This window comes from Equus przewalskii, chromosome 6 (assembly GCF_037783145.1).
Source record: "Equus przewalskii isolate Varuska chromosome 6, EquPr2, whole genome shotgun sequence".
Taxonomy (NCBI): domain Eukaryota; kingdom Metazoa; phylum Chordata; class Mammalia; order Perissodactyla; family Equidae; genus Equus; species Equus przewalskii.
In genome coordinates, this window is record NC_091836.1 from 27,177,267 (window position 1) to 27,196,841 (window position 19,575).

At 49.5% G+C, this 19,575-nt stretch overlaps 1 protein-coding gene across 5 annotated transcripts; it reads left to right on the top strand.

The window, feature by feature from the left end:
• The first annotated feature begins 10,013 nt into the window (after positions 1–10,013).
• On the top strand, positions 10,014–14,381 carry UPK2 (uroplakin 2). Of its 5 annotated transcripts, XM_070623244.1 has the most exons (9): positions 10,037–10,116; positions 10,490–10,628; positions 11,138–11,243; positions 11,390–11,899; positions 12,131–12,213; positions 12,690–12,824; positions 13,016–13,154; positions 13,398–13,468; positions 13,864–14,381. In XM_070623244.1, the coding sequence occupies exons 5-9, from the start codon at positions 12,138–12,140 to the stop codon at positions 13,998–14,000; spliced, it is 558 nt and encodes a 185-aa protein (XP_070479345.1). In that variant the 5' UTR covers positions 10,037–10,116; positions 10,490–10,628; positions 11,138–11,243; positions 11,390–11,899; positions 12,131–12,137; the 3' UTR covers positions 14,001–14,381. The 5 variants fall into 5 exon arrangements, with proteins under 5 accessions (XP_008511653.1, XP_070479345.1, XP_070479344.1 ...); XM_070623243.1 differs by lacking the exon at positions 11,138–11,243; XM_070623245.1 differs by having other exon boundaries at positions 10,046–10,628.
• Positions 14,382–19,575: the final 5,194 nt, after the last annotated feature.

Consider the following 19,575-nt stretch of genomic DNA (forward strand, 5'->3'; position numbering starts at 1 on the left):
CCCTGAAGCACACAAATGTTCTCCTGGTTGAGAAGTAGCAAGATACACGGTGTTGTAGGTGGGATGGGGTCAGATCACAATGAGCCTAATGGAAGAATAAGAAAATAGGAAGCCTCGGAAGGTTTTTGAGTAGAAGAGTCTTATGGAAGCAGGCTGGTAGAGTGAAAAACAAAACCAAACCCTAGGGGCTGGCCCGGTGGCACAGCGGTTAAGTGTGCATGTTCCGCTTTGGCAGCCCGGGGTTCGCCAGTTCGGATGCTGGGTGCAGACATGGCACTGTTTGGCAAGCCATGCTGTGGTAGGTGTCCCACATACGAAGTAGAGGAAGATGGGCACGGATGTTAGCTCAGGGCCAGTCTTCCTCAGAAAAAGAGGAGGATTGGCAGCAGATGTTAGCTCAGGGCTAATCTTCCTCAAAAAAAAAAAAAAGCAAAACCAAACCCTAACTTTGGACTCTAAACATCTGTATTTGAGTCCTACTCTATTGCTTAGTAGCTGTAGAACTTTGGGATAATCACTGTAACCATTCTGAGCATCAATTTCTTCTCCTGTAAAATGGGATAATACCTACTTTATAGATTACTTTGAAGATTACATGAGATGATATGTATGAAGAGCCTAATATATAACAGATGCTCAATAAATGACAAAGAAAAAGAAGGAGGGGGAAGGAGAGGGAGAAGAAAGCCACGTTGAAGACGGGTTTGGTTTCTGAGAGGAGACTACATTTATAGACGGCCCGGGGGAGAAGTGCAAGTGGGAAGTGAGGCTCTGGTGAGGGCCCAGACTGACTTGCCTGGTCTCCAGTGGTGTTTATGAGACGGCAAAGGGACAGAAGCGGATACGGATGACATTTGAAAAGGAGAACTGATACACCTGGGACTCTAACTGGATATGGAGGATGACAGAGAGAGAAGAAGCGCAGAGTGCCCAGGCTTTTACCCCAGGTAGTGACAGGGAAGCACAAGGAGAGCTGACAGCTTGGGGAAGATGGGTTGGTGTTTAGAGTTGTGGCGTTAGGCATGAGAGTAGGACACCCCAGTGGATATGACCAGTGAGCAGCGAGAGACAGCTCTTTTTTTTTTTTTTTTTTTTTTTTGAGGAAGATTAGCCCTGAGCTAACTACTGCCAATCCTCCTCTTTTTGCTGAGGAAGACTGGCCCTGAGCTAACATCCGTGCCTGTCTTCCTCTACTTCATATGTGGGACGCCTACCACAGCATGGCTTGCCAAACAGTGCCATGTCTGCACCCGGGATCCGAACCGGCAAACCCAGGGCCACCGAGAAGCAGAAAGTGCACACTTAACTGCTGCGCCACTGGGCCAGCCCCAGCGAGAGACATCTGACTGGAACTTTAGAGAGAGAGAAGTCAGAGCTAAAGTTAGGTGTCTGGGCAGCACTGCATGCCAGTGGTAGCTGTAGGCATTGGGTGAGGTCTCTGAGGGCAAGTTGGGAAATGAACCAAGGACAGTGCCCTGCAGGACACCCCCGCAGCCACACTGATTCTGTCTGAGCAACGGAAAAGAAACTGCCCAATACTGCTTTCCCTTCCCACCATTCCCTGCCCCCCGGGCAGAGTTGAACAGATGAATGTGACCTCACATCCACTCTTGCATCACTGACCTCTGTCCAGGGCCACTAGGACCCAAACCCTGTCCCTCCAGGACTCTCCACTTCTCTGCCCTGATAGCAGAAGGAACACAAGTTCTTGTCTACCCAGCAGACTCTAGCTTGTTGCTACAAGCGAAGACTTGAAAAGGGAGAGACAGGAGGGAAGCTGTAGAAAGGGAGATGTGAACAGAAGTGGGCAGGGACAAATGGAGAGCAAGAGACAAACCAAGAAGCTGAGAGAGAAAGAGAAAGGTGAGCACCATGAGTTTGTAGAATTGCAGACTGATAGAGGAGATAAAGAGAAATTGAAGGAGGGGACAGAAAAAAAGATTTGCCGAGAAACTGATGAAGTGCAACTGAGAAAACTGTTGCCATGGTGACGGGTCCAGAGGAGGGAGTAGGAATATGAATCGGATTATGAGTTGGGGGAGTGGGGAAGGGGTTGTTCCGGACCCAGAGGCAGTCCCCCCACACCAGGCCCTCCCTGTCAGGCCCCCTGCCCAAGAGGAGTACCTTTCCCAGAGATCTCCCCAAAGCCAGACCAAGCAGTGCCGTGAGAACAGAAGCACTGGAGGGGCCTGGGGCTCTGGCCCTTCCTCCCCTCCTCCCCATCCTGGGTGGAACAGAACAGAGCTGTACCCCTACCCTGCAATGTGCCTCCTGGGCTCTGGGAGAGCTCTCTCCATCCACCCTAGTTTCTCTCCTTCCACCTCTTTGTCAGAGCCCCAAAGTGAAGAGAGGGGAAGGCACTTGTTTGAAGGACCTACTATGTGCCAAACACTGTGTTGGGCACCTCATGCCCTGTTCATTTAGTCCTCACACAGCCCTGTGAGGTAGGTTTACCACCCCCATTTACAGACAGGAAACTGTTTCTAAGGTCCCCAGAAGAAGGTCAAGGTCCCAGGCTGGAAAGCAGCAGTCAGAGCTGGGTCTAGCCCTGGGCAGCTGCTCCAAAGCCATTACTCTCCTCAGAGCCCTTTGCCTACCTCGCAGAGCCTGCCTCCCACTCCAGGCTTTTCCTGCACCCTTAGAACAGGCTGGGCAGGATGGGGGCTGCTGGGGATTGCCGAGCGCAAGGCCCTTCTCCATTCTTAGAGATGGAGAATTGGGGAGACGAGGCAAATAGGCCACAGCCAGGGAGACTCTGGGCTAAGTGGGAGGTGGAGGGGTTCTCTGAGATCAGGGCTGCGGGAGTGTGGAGGAAGGGCTGAGGTGGGGAGGACTGTGGGGGTGGGGGTAAGCTCAGCGGCCAGGCCATTTCCGGCAGAGGGAAGAGAAACTCCTTGCACTGCCACGTGGGGAGCTGGGGAACCGGCAGTGCTCACATTCCCAGGTCTCAGAGCTAGTGAGTGAGAGGGATGGGGGTTGTACATGATCGCAGGCCCCTGCAAGTGGAAGTGGCTGGAGGGGAGAAAGAGGAGGGAGCGGCTCCCCCCCACCCCCCCGACCTCGGGCTTCTGTACAAATAACAGTTTTGCGAAGGGCACCGGATCTGATGTGCATCTCAAACAGGGCCTGAGGAGGTGGGAGAAGGCAGAGTTCAGGGCTGCGGTCTGGGCAGCTGTGCCAAATGACCCCTCCCCGCCAGGAAGGTGTGGTGGGATTCCAAAGGATTCCGGCCCTTTCCTGTCATACCTTGCTGTTCCTCCTAGCAGCCACCTTGGACCGTCTCCCTGTTCTCTCTGGGGACTGGCTTGAGCTGCGTGCTAATCCGGAAGTTCCTGGGGGTGGGGGTGGGGACATCAGAAATGGCTGGTCCCCAAGAGGGGCTAAAGGTCACAATACTGTTTGAGCCCCTGTCTGCTGGGCTTGATCTCCTAGGTCTCTGCCCCACACCCCTGTAAAGGGGGACGGGGGGACAGAGCTTCTTCCTCCTCAGGCCTGAAGGGAAGGCTGATCCAGATCCGCTCCCTTCCATCGCTTCAGTTCACACCTTCTCCTCCACACTCCACCCACATCCCAGGAAGCCCCTCCTGATCCTCCTTCCCTGTGCCCATCAGGGATTCCTACAAACAGCTCAGAAGGGGGCCCAGCCGGAGCCAAAATGGTGTGAGGAACTTTGGGGCATGGCAGGGAGCAGGAAAGACCCTGCCCTGTCCTCCTCCACACCTGCCCTCCCCAGGCTGAGCGCTTGGCTGACTCCCAGAGCCAATGCCACCCAGACCTTCAGTCCTTCAACCCCTCTTGCCCAGCTCAGTCCGTCTCATTTACACGTTCTCCCAGTTTGAAGAGCTCTCCAGTGACTCCTATTTGCCAAACCCCAGGAGCACATTTCCAGTCGCTTCAGTTCCCTGAGGACCAGTTTGCTGCGGAACTGCCTCCTGGAAGTGTTCTCCTCCGGGTGCCTGGGATGCCCCCTCCCACCCAACGCCCCTCCAAGGTTCTCCGAGGCTGCAGCTGTCACACCTGTGCTGACAACCTTCCTGAGCCCCAGAACCACCAACATCCCACCACCTTCCACACTCCTGCACCTGGGTGTCCTTCAGGCACCTCAACTCAGCAAGTTCAAAGCTGAGACATCTCCACCCTCTCCCCACAGATCTGCTCCTCCCACCCCAGCTCACCACAGCGCCGTCATCCGCCCAGCTGCCCAAGCCAGGACCTGGGAAGCACCCTGAACTCCGCTCTCCACCCGCCTCCATAACCCTCCCAGCCAAACCATCACCCCAGAATCTCCTCTTTTATCACCTTTTGCTTGGCTCTTATCTCAACAGCATGTCAAGAGACATCTAAAACGTCTCCCAGCTGTTTACCCACCACAATCTCTACATCACAGCAAAAATCACCTTTATAAGATACTAACTGGATCATGACACTCCAGTTCAAAACTCTTCAAGGGCTTCCTTTTATCCTTAGGATAAAAATTTCAATTCCTTAAAGCGGCTTACAAAGCTCTTCATCTGGTCCGAGTTACTTCTCCAGTGACTTCCCAAATCCCTCTCTAACCCTCCAGTGGCCCCTCCTCTACCCTGGTCCCTTGCAGCTCTCTCAGCCTCGAACAACCTCCCCTCTCCACCTCTCCCTCCGCCTTCACCCTTCTAACTCCTACTCAACTTCTAGGTCCTCGCTTATTCACCACTTCCTCCAGGAAGCCCTTTGGGACTGCCCAAGCCCATGTCAGTTACCCCTTTGGTGAGGAGCCTCTTTGGCAAGCCATTTAACTTCTCTGACCTTCATTTCCTCATTAAGAAAATGAAGATAATAACAGTACTCACTTCACAGAAGTTGTTATGAGGATTAAATGAGAAAAAATATATAAAGGACTTAGCACAATGCCTGGCATATAGTAAGTACTCAATAAACAACAGCTCTTCTTATGACTTCTACTAAAATCCTAATGCAGTGTACTAGTGAACTCTTCAGTATCTCCCACCAGACCATAATTTCAGGGAGAGCAACGTCTTCCCTGAAGGTCCAGCACTTAGCACGGTAACTGGTGCAAAGGCATTTAATAAGCATTTATTGAATAGGTTAATTCACGTGAATTCGGCCCATCACTGTTTCCTGTATGGACTAGATCTCCTTCAGGCCTAAGGAGAGGCTTAATTACCCCATGATCAAGCCTCCACCTACTCTAACAGTAATCTCTCTACAACCAAACCGAATTATGCCACTTCCCTGCTTAAAACCTGTCAGAGGCCCCTCCCGTCTGTGGACGGCACCGTGGGCCAGGTCTTTGGGGGGCAACTGCTCCTCCGGTTGGCACCCCACCCCCTCCGCAGCAGTCCCTCCGTCCCAGGGCTCCACTCACTGGCTGCACGGAACCCCTTGCCGCTTCTACAGCCCTCCAGGCTCTATCTCCTCAGCCTCAAATATCCTTCCTCCTTCTCACTACCAAGACACCAACTCTCCTTCCATTCCCCCGTCCCAGAGCACACAACCTGGGGACCCCGATGGCAAAGCTGGCCTTAAGGATGTATATTGTTTGGCTTCAAAGTGCATTTTTATAATGAATATTAGTTTAAATTTTGAAAATAAGAACATTTTACCTAAAAATTCAGATTTCTGGCTTCTCTTGAAAAAACAAGGAGGCGAGGCCTCACTAAGTCCCCCTTTCCGCAGGGCAACTCCTCCAGAGCTGCGTGGGTGGCCCCTTTAGACAGCTCGTGCTGCTACACTCTCTCCAGTTGGCCCCAGTTGCACCCACCTCGTTTTACTGCTTTTGTCATCTGCCTGGGCCTTGGAGACACCGAGGCTGCAGTCCCTGTCTGGCCTCACAACATTTTCCTCCATCCAGCTGCAGTGAGGACCTCGGCTTTCTCTCCTCAGCAGCCCCCTAGGTGGCCACCACTCTGTGTCCTGCCCCGTCCACTCTCCCCTGCTCTTCCACTTCTCGCACGTCTTTGTTCTGCCTGACCTCGCTCAGCACCCCCCCTCCCCAGTGCCCCCCCTCACATCTATCACTCCTTTTCATAACTAGCCTACAGCTTATTCTCCATCTGTTCACTCTTGCCAACACCTTTAACTTTCCATGCCTTGAAAACCCTAACCCTGGGTTGGTACAACCTGACAATTTTATCATTTCTACACTCAAGCTGTCCAGTAATTTGAAAAACGCCCAAAATGTCAAGGTCAGGGTGATGGTTAATTTTATGTGTCACCTTGACTGGATCATGGTGCCTAGATATTTGATCAAACATTATCCTGGATGTTTCTGTGAAGGTTTTTTTTTTTTTTTTTTGATGAGATTAACATTTAAATCCGTGGACTTTGAGTAAAGCAGATTACCCCGTAATATGGGTGGGCCTCATCCAATCAGTTGAAGGCCTTAATAGCACAAAGACTGACCTCCCCACTCTCCCCACCAAGAAAGAAGGAATTCTGCCAGCAGACCACCTTTGGACTCAAACTGCAACTCCTTTCCTGAGCCTCCAGCCTGATAGTCTTCTCCATCAGGTTTGGGACTTGCCGAGCCTCTACAATCACATGAGCTGATTCCTTAAAATAAATCTCTTTATATATACACATCCTGTTGGTTTTGTGTCTCTGGAGAACCCTGACTAATACAGTCAGTGCCACTGAAGACCAGTGGTCCCCAAGCTCAGCTGGACTGTCACCACCAAACACAGCCTTCCTCAAGGCTCTTTTCTAGCTGCGTCCTCCTCTCCCCACAACAGCTATTTCAAACTCTCACCCCTCTTCCGTCAGGCCCCAAACCTTTCTCCCTGCTGAGTTTCCCACTTCCCAGAGAAAGCAGAAGCCTTCCGGAGGGAGCTCCCTTAACTTACTTCTTCCATCCCCCAGCCTTTCTTACCCAACCACCCCCAAAAGTATAGCAGTTCTCTGCATCATTGCCCCGTTCTCTCTGCTGGAAAGTGTCCTTCCTATGGCCGAAGGCTAATGCTTCCACCTCGAATCTGAATCCCATTCCCTCCCTCCTCCAGAAGCCTCTCCATCAATTATACCTCCCTCTCTCCTGCATCTTTAACTTTAGAAACAAAACAGATGAGCCTTTCCTGTACCCCAAAGTCCCCTCCAGGTAGCTAACCATCTCCTTCCCTTCCCAGCCGAGCTCTTCCAGCGAGCAGTCTACACAGCTCTAACCCTACTCCCTCCCAGTTATCTCTGCCCTCTTACAGTCTGGCTTCTGCCTTCCTCACCTGCAGAGAGCTGCTCCTAAGGATCTGCGTAACCCTCAAGACGCTAAGCCCAGTGGACATTTTTCAGTCCTTACCTTCAATCCTGACCTTCATACCATTTGACACCTTTTTGAAACTCTCCGTCTACTCCTTCCTGGTTTTCCTCCCAATCCTCATTCCTGCCTTCATCAGCTCCTCTCCCTCCATCTGTCCTTTAAATATTGTGTTTCCCAGTATCCTGTCCTTGACCGTCTTCTTCCCTTCTACTGCTCTCTTCAAGGACTCTCTCCCACATTCATGATTTTAACCATTGCCCACCTTCCCTCTCTTTATCCCATACTTCTCCTCTGTGCTCCAGACTCATATACTCAATTTCATTTTCATCTGAATTTCTCAAGATATTTGTATTAGTTATCTATTATTGTATAACAACTTACCCCAAAACTTAGTGGTTTATAAAAACAAACATTTATTCTGAGAATCAGGAATCTGGGAAAGACTTAGCTGGGTGGTTCTGGCTCAGGTGTCTCATGAAGTCGCAGTGAAGATGTTGACCTGGGCCACCTGAAGATGACCTGGGTCATCTGAAGGTTTGACTGGGGGTGGAGGATCTGTTTCCAAGCTTGCTCATTCACATGGCTGTTGGCTGGAGACCTCAGTTCCTTGCTGGATGTTGGCAGAAGGCCTCAGTGCCTTGCCATGTGGACCTACCCTTAGAGGTGCTTCAATGTCCTCCAGAGTGAGCAATCCAAGAGAGAGCAAGGAGGAAGGCACAATGCCTTTTACAACATTGCTTCTGCTATATTCTATTGGTCACATAGACCAACCCTGATACAATGTGCCAATCCATTACCTGCTGCCAATCTATTTTCCACACTGCTTCTAGAATGATCTCTATACAATTAAAACCCCTCAAAAGCTTTCTGTTATCTTCAGGGCAAAAACCAAGCTCCTTAGCATAGCCTACGAAGCCCCTGGTGATCAAGCTAGTAGCTAGAGCTCTCATCATGCCCAACTTTGAATACTTCTTTCTAACCGACGTGTACCATTCGTAGTTCCCAGAAGGCATCAGGATAGTTCCCATCTCTGAGCCTTTCAATATGCTGCTCCTTCTTGTTGGAATATCCCCTTCCATATTTCAACCAGGTTAACTCTGGTTCATTCTTCAAGACTCAGCAACTTGAGGGCAGGAATTATGTCTTGTCATCTCTGTATCTCACCACCTACCATGGTACCTGCCATAGAGGAGCTGTTCAATAAATGTTTCCTGAACGAATAAACGAGTGAGCAGGCGCTTCCTGTGTGCCTGGTACTCCTGTGGCATGCTTCCTACACAGGAACACTGGTCCAATCGCAGTCACTCTTCCCCCTCAGACTGCCTTTCCTGCCCAACCGTCTCCCTTGGCCTCAATGACACAGCTGGAAAAGCAAATTCTGAAAGCTATCCCACCTTGTTCCCTACTAGCTCTGTGACCTTGGGAAAGTCATTTATTTCCTCTGAGTCTCTAGTGTTCATCTGCACTAAGGGTTAATAAAAAGGAGAGGATAAGGTGGATTATTTAAATTAATATTTATTGAACCAGATACTATGCTAGGCACTCTTAAATAAATTAGTTTGAGTGATAGTCACAATATCCCAGGGAGACAGATTTCATTCCCTTTCTACAGAGGAGGAAACTACAACTCAGAGTAGTTAGGTAGATATCTTGGCCAAAGTCACAATGCTGGAAGCACATTTAGGGTAAGTGATTGTACCATAGGCAACGTTAGAAAAAAAAATGGAGTATCTAGGTCTTTCCCAACCCTGAACAACTGAGATTTTGTTGTTCTCATAGTCTTTTCCAGCCGCAAGTCTCAAGGATAGAGACTCTGCCGTTTCCCATCAGACCAACGTCTTGTGAGCTCTGGGTCCAAAGCCCCAGGGTTTCCCCCACTTTGCTCCTACAGATTATAACAATGATCTCCAGCATTCCTTCTGCACCGTTATTTTAAAGCATTTTTACACCTGTCATATCTTGCTAGATAAATGGGAAGGAATGAGTTTTCCCATTTTATAGGTGAGAAAATTGAGGTTCAAAGTGACTCACCTAAGTCATATGGTATCATTCATCAACAGGAGGACAAGAGTCCCCATCAGAGGTTGACATGCCCATGGAGCCAAGTGGATACGTTTTTTGAATTGGCTGAGAAGCAGAAGAGTGGCATTGTGAAAAGAGAACCGTAGGTGTATCAGACAGACCTGGGTTCTGATTCGAGCTCTTCTGGTTGCAAAACTACCATAGTTCAAGAAAAAAAATAGTTCAGAAAGAGTAGGTCTGTTTTAGGAGCTAACCTTCTAGTCCCAGCAGAATAGAGAGATTCGGCGCTCCTTGAGGGTAGAAACTTATTTTCCCTTTATATCCCTGGTCAATAGCACAGTTCCACAGACATTCCTGGTACTTAGTAAATATTTGTTGACTTGAATAGGGGATTTGGAAGGAAGGAGGCAGGGGAGGGAACTTGAGAGAGTTTAGAATCGAGAATCGAAGGGGGAGACAGGCTAGAAGAGTGGATCCAAGAAAGAGACTTGAGGCATTTGTGGCTCTGGTTCCCTTACTCCAGGCCATGAGGAAATCCTCCAGAGGAACAGGATGCTGTGGCTTTAAATGACTTCAGTGTTGTCAATGAATCTGCTCTGCTAAAAGAGTTATCCTCTTGCTCCTGCGCTCGGCCTCCCCCTCCTCTCAGCTCCCCAAACCCTTCTCGGCCGCTGTGATGGGATAATTAGATGCGAGAGCTCAGCACAGATGATGCTCCAGTTGCTTAGCAACTAATGGTTTCCATGGAGACCGCAAAGCACAGCCTCCAGAGCAGCCAGTGAGCAGCTCGGCAGGGCAGGGAGAAGACGCAACTCTCAGCTCCTCCAGAAACCTGGGGAGGGCCAGGGGTGGGGAAGGGGGGGAACTGGAGGGAGAAGGGAGGACTTAAAGGCACAGGGCCCTCTTATCCCTTTAAAATCTGGTCAGAGCTCTGCCCTCCCCTCCCCTACTTCGTCCCACTCAAATTTCCAATGGGGGTGGGGGCTTAGGTGTGAACCCAACACAACCCACCCGGCGATAAACCCAACTCTTCTCCTTTCTCCTTTCTGGTTTGTGACTGAAATGGGAAGGCATACCTCCCAAGCCCAAGTGTAAACGTCCTATGGGTTGGTGATGGAATTTGAAGAGCATCAGGAAGATGCCCTTACCCCTGGAATGCCACCATTTAGTCTGCTCCTTCTCTCCAAAGTTCTTCTCAGTGTGAAAAAGATCTTCTTTCAGTTTGTAGAATGATGGTAGGATCTGATCTAAAAGAGGACAAAAGCCAAGGAAAGACAGAATTCAATTCTTCACCCAAAGACAGCCTGTCCTGGGAGACTGGGGAAAACACCTGCCCCTGGTCTCCATCAAAGAGGAGCCGGTGTGTGCGTGGTGGCGGTGGCGGGGGGCAATACGAAGCATCTGGCAACTCAAAGTAGGGGCCTCTCAGGCTAGCATCAATCAACGTTACCTGGAAGCTCGTTAGAAATGCAGAATTTCAGGCTTCACCTCAGACCCACTGAATCAGAAACTGCATCTTAACAAGATCCCTGGTGATTCACATGCACATTAAATTTGGAGAAGCACTGGTCTAAGACCCTCCTACTCTCTGCTTGGCCCCATGAGTTCTATCTTTACTGCCACCCGCTGCTTGCACCCCCCACTTTGAGCCTATCCTTCCCACCAGGGGGTAAGGACACAACCCCACCAGGCCCTCGCTTCCCTACTAGGACGCTGGCCCTTCTGTGGGACTGGGGAAGATAGAATGGCTCCTGGAGCAAAAAGACATTCGTTAGCATTCTATGGGGCTCCCAGGCGTAGGGGTCCCGAGAGGTCTGCAACCTCTCCTGACAAAGCTTTTCACTTTCCACGAATGACGCCCCCTCTCAGTCTCAGTTCCCACATCTACAAAAGGGAGCCAGTGACATCTACGGCCCTGGACAACTGTAAGGAGTGCGTTAGAGCCTGCGAAGGCCCTGCCCGGTGCCCATGGGAGGTGCTTTCTCCTCTCTCCTCTCTGTTCACAGCATCTCCTCCACTTCTACCTAGCTGAGCATGGGGGTGGGGGACGCAGTCAGAGTGGTTGTGTCTCTTTTTCATTTTCGTTTACCAGGTCTCTTTCTCTCCTTTTTTCTCAAACAGTTCAACAGTGGCTGCTGATCAAGGCTGACTGCCCACCCCCTAGCCCCTGGACAGGGCCAGTGCCCACCTCTCCGGTCTCTCCAGAAGTCCCCTGGCATCCCTTGGCCTCACTCTTCAGAGAAATTCAAATCCCTATAGACTCCCTGACGTGATCCCCCTCTGCCTCTCCCACAGCAGCAACACCTGGGCCTCAGTGGACACCATGAATTGGAGCCCTTGGCTCTGTCCCCTACCCCTACCACCTGTCTCAGTTTCTCTCCCATTCTTGCCCAGCCAAGGCCCTTTCAGGAGCCCCTCAGGGTTACTCTCCTCTTCCTGCACACCAGAGCAACCTCAGAACTTGCTGCCCTCCTGGGAAGACCTCCATAACCTGGGGGGAGCCGTCCTCCAGGGGCCAGGCTCCCCATGCAGACGTGCAGGCAGGAGCACTCCTGCCCTTACACGTGGGAGTCCCGGAAGAAGGGGAGATTTTCACCCTCCACCTTGGTTACCTTGATCCTCTGCAGCTGAGTAAGCCATCAAGCTCTAGCCAGGGCATCCCCCATCCTGGCCTGAGGGCCAGCTCCCCATCCTGAAAAACCTGTCTGGGGGCCACCCCTGAGGCTGAAGGGCCCAAAGGGCAGGTTGGACAGGATTCCCCTCCAGCCCCTCCCACCCTCAGGACAAAACCAGCCACCCCGGGGGTAGGGCCTCACTTGCTTCACGAAGCCCCATCCTGCTATCACCCATTCCTGCTCCCAGCCCAGCCATGGCATCCCTGCTGCCCATCCGGACCTTGCCCTTGATCCTGATTCTGCTGGCTGTGATGGCCCCAGGAGCTGCAGGTCTCTGCCATTTCTGGCAAGGGTGGGGAGGGGCTTGGGGGCCTGGACAGGAGGCATTGTGTCTTCTAGGGCTCTGAAAGAGAACCTGGTCTGGCCACTTGGGGGTGGGCGGTTGTGGGGGAGGCAAGTGATGTCAGTGACCAAGCATCAGTGAGCCCAGGGCATACTCCTGGTCCTCTTCCAGATCCAAGAGGCAGAGAGGTGTAGGGAAAGTCCCAAGCCTGCAGGTAGGGGTGAAGTTGGGCGCTGCCCCATCTTGGCACCCAGGGTCTGGCGGCTTGGAGGAGTATCCGGCTTCTGCAGCCCAAGCCTGCCACCTGGTGGTCAGACAAGCAAAGTCCTGTCTTCTGCAGAGGGACCGCAGAGTGGAAGGGGAGAAGGACTCTGCATCCTTAGAAATGGCCCCTGGGGGCTGGGCCAGAGCTGATGGGCAGGAGGGGATTGATCCTCCTCTGAACTCCCTCCTGGCCCCCCAGTGGACTTCAACATCTCAAGCCTCTCTGGTCTGCTGTCGCCGGCACTAACGGAGAGCCTGCTAGTTGCCTTGCCCCCGTGTCACCTCACAGGGGGCAACGCCACACTGATGGTCCGGAGAGCCAACGACAGCAAAGGTCTGCTACCCCCTCCCAAGGCATCCCCTAAACCCCAGAGACCCCTCCCCAGGACACCCCCAATTTCCGTTCTCCCATGTGTGCCTTCCTATGGACCCCTCTCCTGGGCCGTCCACTCTCTAAATGCTGCCCCTTCTCCTTGAGGCTTCCAGAAACTTAACCCTGCCTTTCATCCCCAATTTCTTGCCCAGTGGTGAAATCTAGCTTTGTGGTGCCTCCATGCCGTGGGCGCAGGGAGCTGGTGAGTGTGGTGGACAGTGGAGCCGGCTTCACAGTCACCCGGCTCAGTGCATACCAGGTGACAAACCTCGTGCCAGGAACCAAATACTAGTAGGTACCAGATCCAGGCCTGGGGCACCTGCGGGAGGGAGGACAGGAAGAGAAGCTGGGTCCTGACATCTGGTGGTGGTGGTGGGATGTGGTCAGCAGGGGCGGAGAAAGTGAGGGTTAAAGGGGTCAAGAATAGGCCTCTCTTGGAGGAGGGCACCATGGGAGGCACAGCTGCCAAGGGGGAGGCCTGGGCGTCCCAAGTCCCAGATACTAAATGCTTTCTCCCAAACTCCACCTCAAAAGCATTTCCTACCTAGTGACAAAGGGGGCATCCACTGAGTCCAGTAGAGAGATCCCAATGTCCACGCTTCCTCGTGAGTAACATCTAAGGGCCCCCAAACCTTCCCAGGCCCCTCCCACCCCATCCCCTAGCTGTCCCCCTGTGCTCCCTCTGCTCCTTTGCGGACCTCTCTCCTAGCGCGTTAACTGCCTGCTGACTCATCTGCCTGTGCTGCTAAACTAAAGGTTCTCTGTGGGCAGGGATCGCGTCCGATCCATTTCGGTATCCTCAGCGAGTGATGGAGGACACTTCATGAATGTTTGTTGGATGGATGTTTGGCTCCCTCGGATGATCAGTCGGTTGGCTGGATGAATAAATAGATGAAGGGCTGGCTGGTTGGATAGCTGGATGAGGGGCTAAGCTGAGAGCCTCGGGTGGGACAGGGGCCCCTCATGCCCACTAAGGCCTCCCCCCTCTCTCTTCTGACAGGAAGGAAGCTGGAATCCATTGGGCTGGGAATGGCCCGGACAGGGGGCATGGTGGTCATCACAGTGCTGCTCTCTGTCGCCATGTTCCTGCTGGTCATAGGCTTCATCATCGCCCTGGCACTGGGCGCCCGAAAGTGAGGCAGTCGGCGCCAGGCAGCAGCCTCCTCTGGGAAGTGCAGGGCACTGTCCGTGTCCCCAGCCCACAGCTTTGCCTTTTGCTCCCACCTCCTCTCCTGGAAAGACTGCCTGCTCCCAGGCATCAGTCACCAGGCTTTGGCTCCTTCAGGGCCTTCATGTCCTCTCCCTGCCTCCTCTCTCCTGGAGCCCTTTCCTCCCTCTGTCCCTCTCCTTGTCCCCTAACGCCTCCCCTCCCCCCAACACTCCCTGTTATTCCCCTCACCCGACTCCTATCAGAATTGATTCTCTTCCCATTTCACCACTTTAACCACCCCCATCCGCCAATAACAATTCAGCCCTCCCTCGGCGCACTTAGTCCCTACAATAAAGTCTGCTGCCATATCGCTGTCTGTTTCCCTTCAGTGGGCTCCACGTTGGGGTGAACCCCCAGAAGCTACGTCCAGGATGCAGGTCCCCTCTCTGCCCCAGAACCCTAGAGTTGCTTTTCTCAGAAGGTAGGAAGGGGCCGGATGAGATAAGAGCCCAGGAGTCAGAGTTCTCAGACCCACACCTGGTTTGTGGGTTTTGCACCATCCACAGCAAGCCACCCAACCAGGGGCCAAGGGGTAGGGGCTGAGGCTGAGGCTGGTGCACCATGTGAGGCTAGCAGAGCAAGCGGAAGTGCTGGGGAAAAGATTAGAGGCTCTGACCAGGAAAAGACAGAGGCCTACCAGGGTGAGACCCAAGACCAGGGCGCTGAGAGGTGGGGGAAGTGGAGAATAGGTTAAAGCGGCCCTAGGAAGAAAGAGTAGAAGGGAAGAAACCTGGGTGGAGGGGGACAAGAGTGGTGCAGTCTGGTAACTGAGGGAAAAGAGCAGGAGCGGTCAGCCTCATTCACTTTTACCCTCTCCAATATATCTTCCTTATAAGGATCAATGATCTTTGCATTGCTCTTAGGGTGAAGCCCAAAATCTTTGTGAGTGTGTGTGTGTGTGTGTGTGTGTGAGGAAGATTGTCCCTGAGCTAACATCTGTCCCCATCGTCCTCTATTTTGTATGTGGGTCACTGCCACAACATGGCTTGATGACTGGTTTAGGTCTGTGCCCAAGAACTGAACCTGCGAACCACAGGTTGCCAAAGCAGAGCATGCGAACTTAACCACTACACCACTGGGCTGGCCCCAAAAGTCCAAAATCTTTAAGGTGACCTTGAAGGCCAGCCCTGGTCTCTCCCCTAACTTCCCCTCAGCTCTCATCATGTTCCTTCCAAGGTCCTGTGTTCACTCTTGCCTCAGGGCCTTTGCACAGACTATTCTGTAAGACCAGGCTGCTCTTGTGACTGCCCCCACCACCACTCCACTCCTATTTGCATAGTTGACCAGTTTCTCCAGGGAAGCCTTCTCTACTCTCCATCCCATTAAGCTGGGTTCCCCTATCCTTTCATAGTATTTCACAGTATTACTATGGGGTTTATAATTTTGTGCTTATGTGATTAGTCAGTTGTCTGCCCGACCAGACTATATGTTCCCTGAGAGCAGTCATTTTGCTCCCCTGAGAACACAACCTTTGCTCTGCAGTGCCTGGGACACAGTAGGTACTGAATAAATACTTGTTGAATAAGTGAATGAACGAATGAATGAACAAGCCCTTGAAGAGAAAGAGGGGGCTGGGACAGTGCCAAAAACTCTGCAAAAAGAACAAAAGATGACTCAGAGTTAGAAGATACTAGAACAAATGTTCTTTTTCGTTTTGTTTGTGTTTTTTTTTTTGAGGAAGATTAGCTCTGACTAATGTCTGCTGCCAATCCTCCTCTTTTTGTTGAGGAAGACTGGCCCTGAGCTAACATCTGTGCCCATCTTCCTCCACTTTATATGTGGGAGGCCTACCACAGCATGGGGTGCCAAGCGGTGCCATGTCTGCATCCAGGATCCGGACCGGGGAACCCAGGGGCCCCGAAGTGGAACGTGTGCACTTAACCACTGCATCACTGGGCCAGCCTCTAGAACAATGTTCTTCATGACCCCTTTCTAAAGTAACCCAAGAGCTCAGGAGAGGGAGGCAATGGAAGAGAAGGACAACAATATTTCTTCACTCCACAAACATTAACTAAGCATTAGTTAATGCCAGGTGCTAGGAATAAACTGTGAAAAGACATTGCTCCTTGCTCATGGAACTTACATGGAACTTAGTGGAAGAGAAAGATTCCCAAAAGCGTGAACAAGTAAATAAATTAAATTTAAAAAGTGAAAAGTGCTATGACAAATGAAAGAGGAGGTGGACACTGGGACCCTCCTTTGTTTGGACGGGCCTGACGGAGCGGAGCCTGAAGTCAAGAGAGAGGGTCAGGGAGAGCTGCCCTGCAGAGAGAATGGCTTGGACTCTACTCCCCCACCCTAACTGCACCAGCCAAGAAAGGTTTAGGAGCCCAATCTTCTTATGCTGTTAGAAGAACATCAGACTGGGAGCCAAATTGTGCTGCACATTAGAATCATCTAGGGGGCTATTAAAAATCCAACACCCAGGATAGCCCATATCAGAATCAGAATGAATGGGGGTGGGGGCCAGGCATTAGTATTTTTCAAAGATCCCCAGGAGATTCCAATGGGCAGCAATGTTTGGAAATGATTGATATAAACATTTTTTTAATTGTGGTAAAAATAAACCTAACATAAAATTTACTATTTTAACCATTTGTAAGTGTACAGTTCAGTGGCATCGAGTACACTCACATTGTCATGCAACCACCACCACTGTGCATCTCCAGAACTTTTTCATCCTCCCAAACAGAAATTCTGTACCCGTTAAATGATAATTCCCTATTCTTCTCCCCAGCCCTTGGCAACCAACATTCTACTTTCTGTCCCTATAAATTTGGCTGTTCTAAGTATCTCATAGAAGTAGAATGGTACAAAATTTGTCCTTTTGTGTTTGGCTTATTTCACTTGGCGCGATGTTTTCAAGGTTCATCCATGTTGTAGCATGTTTCAGAATTTAGCCTTTTAAAGGCAAAATAATATTCCATTGTATGTATATACCACATTTTGTTTACCCATTCACTCACTGACGGACATTTGGGTTGTTTCCACCTTTCAGCTATTATGAATAATGCTGCTATGAACACAGGTGTACAAATATCTGTTCCAGTCCCTGATTTCAATTCTCTTGGGTATACGCCCAGAAGTGGGATGGCTAGATCATACGGTAAGTCTACATTTAATTTTTTGAGAGGTTGCCCCATTTTACATTCTCCCCAGCAATGTACAGGGTTCCAATTGCTCCACATCCTAGTCAACACTTATTCCTTTCTGCGTTTTGTTTGTTTCTTTTTATAATAGCCATCCCAATGGATGTGAAGTGGTATCTCATGGTGGTTTTGGTTTGCATTTCTCTAACGATTAGTCACGGTGGGCATCTTTTCATGTGCTTGTTGGACATTTGTATATCTTCTTTGGAGAAACGTCTATTCAAGTCCTTTGCCCATTTTTAAATTGGGTTGTTTGTCGATGAGTTGTAGGAGTTCTTTATATATTCTGGATGTTAATCACTTATCAGATATGTGATTTATATGATATAAACATCTTAAATGGTACACTAATCTGAAAGGGCTATAAAAGGGTGGTTGCATTACAATAAATTTGTTTAATAAAACCAAAATGAAACACTCATAAGGAAAAAAATTGGAAGAATATACATCAAAATGTAATCAGTTATTATCTCCGGTTGATACAAAGAATGACTTTTTTATCGTTTTTTTTCTTTGGGCTTGCTATACTTTCAAGTTTTCTGCATCAAACAGGTATTATTTTTATAATTACAGAAATTATCGTTAAAATCATTATTAGCATTAAATGTAAAGTCCTAGAAAACTTTTATAAAGGAAGCCATTGTTTTCAATGTAGTTACAACAACATTATTGAGGGTCTCCTATGCGCCAAGTATTCTCAAAGTTTCTAGTCTAGTAGACAAGCACCAGGCAACACAGTAGAGGGTGGATGAGCTCTCATGGGGAACTCAGAACACACAAAGGGACCAAAGGGGGCTGCCTCATCCACTGGCCAAATCTGGGACAATTTGAGGATTAAAGAAAAAAAGGAGGGGGCCGGCTCCGTGGCCGAGTGGTTAAGTTCGCACGCTCCGCTGCAGAGGCCCAGGGTTGGGATCCCGGGCACGAACATGGCACTGCTCGTCAGGCCACGTTGAGGCGGCGTCCCACATCCCACAACTAGAAGGACCTGAAACTAAGATATACAACTGTGTACAGGGGGGGTTTGGGGAGATAAAGCAGAAAAAAAAAAAAAGATTGGCAACAGATGTTAGCCCAGGTGCCAATCTTTAAAAAAAAAAAGAAAAGAAAAAAAGGAGAGCAATGAATTAAAATCTACTTTACGAAGTAAGAATCCTTTGAGTCCATGCTGATAACAATCAAATAAATAAATACAGGATAAGGAAGTGCTCCTTACAATAGAATGCCAACAAAATAGATGGAAAAGGAATGATTGATTTAGAAAAATCATCATTTTACACCCATCATAGTAATTATTGATTCAGGCAAGAATCATAAATGGATGCTAGAATTAGTGGGTCCAAACCAGGATTTTAGATCAAAATATTTCCCTACAGATTGCTTACTAATTACAACAGGGGGAAAAAGGTAACTCTACAGTAGAGAAACCTGGTGGATACCATGAAACCAAGTGATTCAGGTTAACATCACCAATAATGAGACAAACTGACATCATGGGCCTCTTGACGTGATGTTCTAAGAAGGAAATAACATAATTTCTGTGGTATTCTTGCCCAAAATGCCTAATCTAAGTCCAATTATGAGGAAACATCAGACAAAAGTAATCTAAGGGATAGTCTACAAGATAAATGGCCTGTACACTTTAAAAATGTTAATATTATGAAGGATTAAAAAGGCTGAGAAACTCTCCAAATTACAAGAGACATGAAAATGAAGTACACTGCACAATCCTGAATGTGATCCGAGACCAGAAAACAAATTTGTGTAAAGGACATCACTGGGACAACTGTGAAATTTGAATAGGATCTGTATATTAAATACAGTATTGAATCAATGTTAATTTTTTTGATTTTGACGACTTTCTCATTTCTGATTTTCTGGTTATGTAAGCCAATATTCTCGTTTTTAGGAAATACACACTGAAGTATTTATGGGAAAAGGGGCATGATGTCTGCAAATTACTCTCAAATAGTTCAGAAAAAAATGTCTTATATATACAGAGAGAAAAATAAAAATAAAAATGTGATGAAATGTTAGTAATTGTTGTAACGGGTGCATGACAGGATTTAGGTATACAGGAATTCTTTATAACATTCTTGGAAGTTTTTTGTAAATTTGAAATCATGAAAAACAAAATTTAAAAGTCACCCTTCAATCCTATCCCACCACGTACCACAGACGCGGTCCTAGATAAACCATAAAATCTATCAGAACTTCTAGAAAGTAGCTATTAATACTCTCACGGGATCATTCTTAAATGGTAGACCAATATGCTAAATAAAATAAGAGCTTTGTGCAAATGCAGAGGGGGAACAGGAGCTGGGATACCCCCTTCTGGACCCCCAAGGTCCCC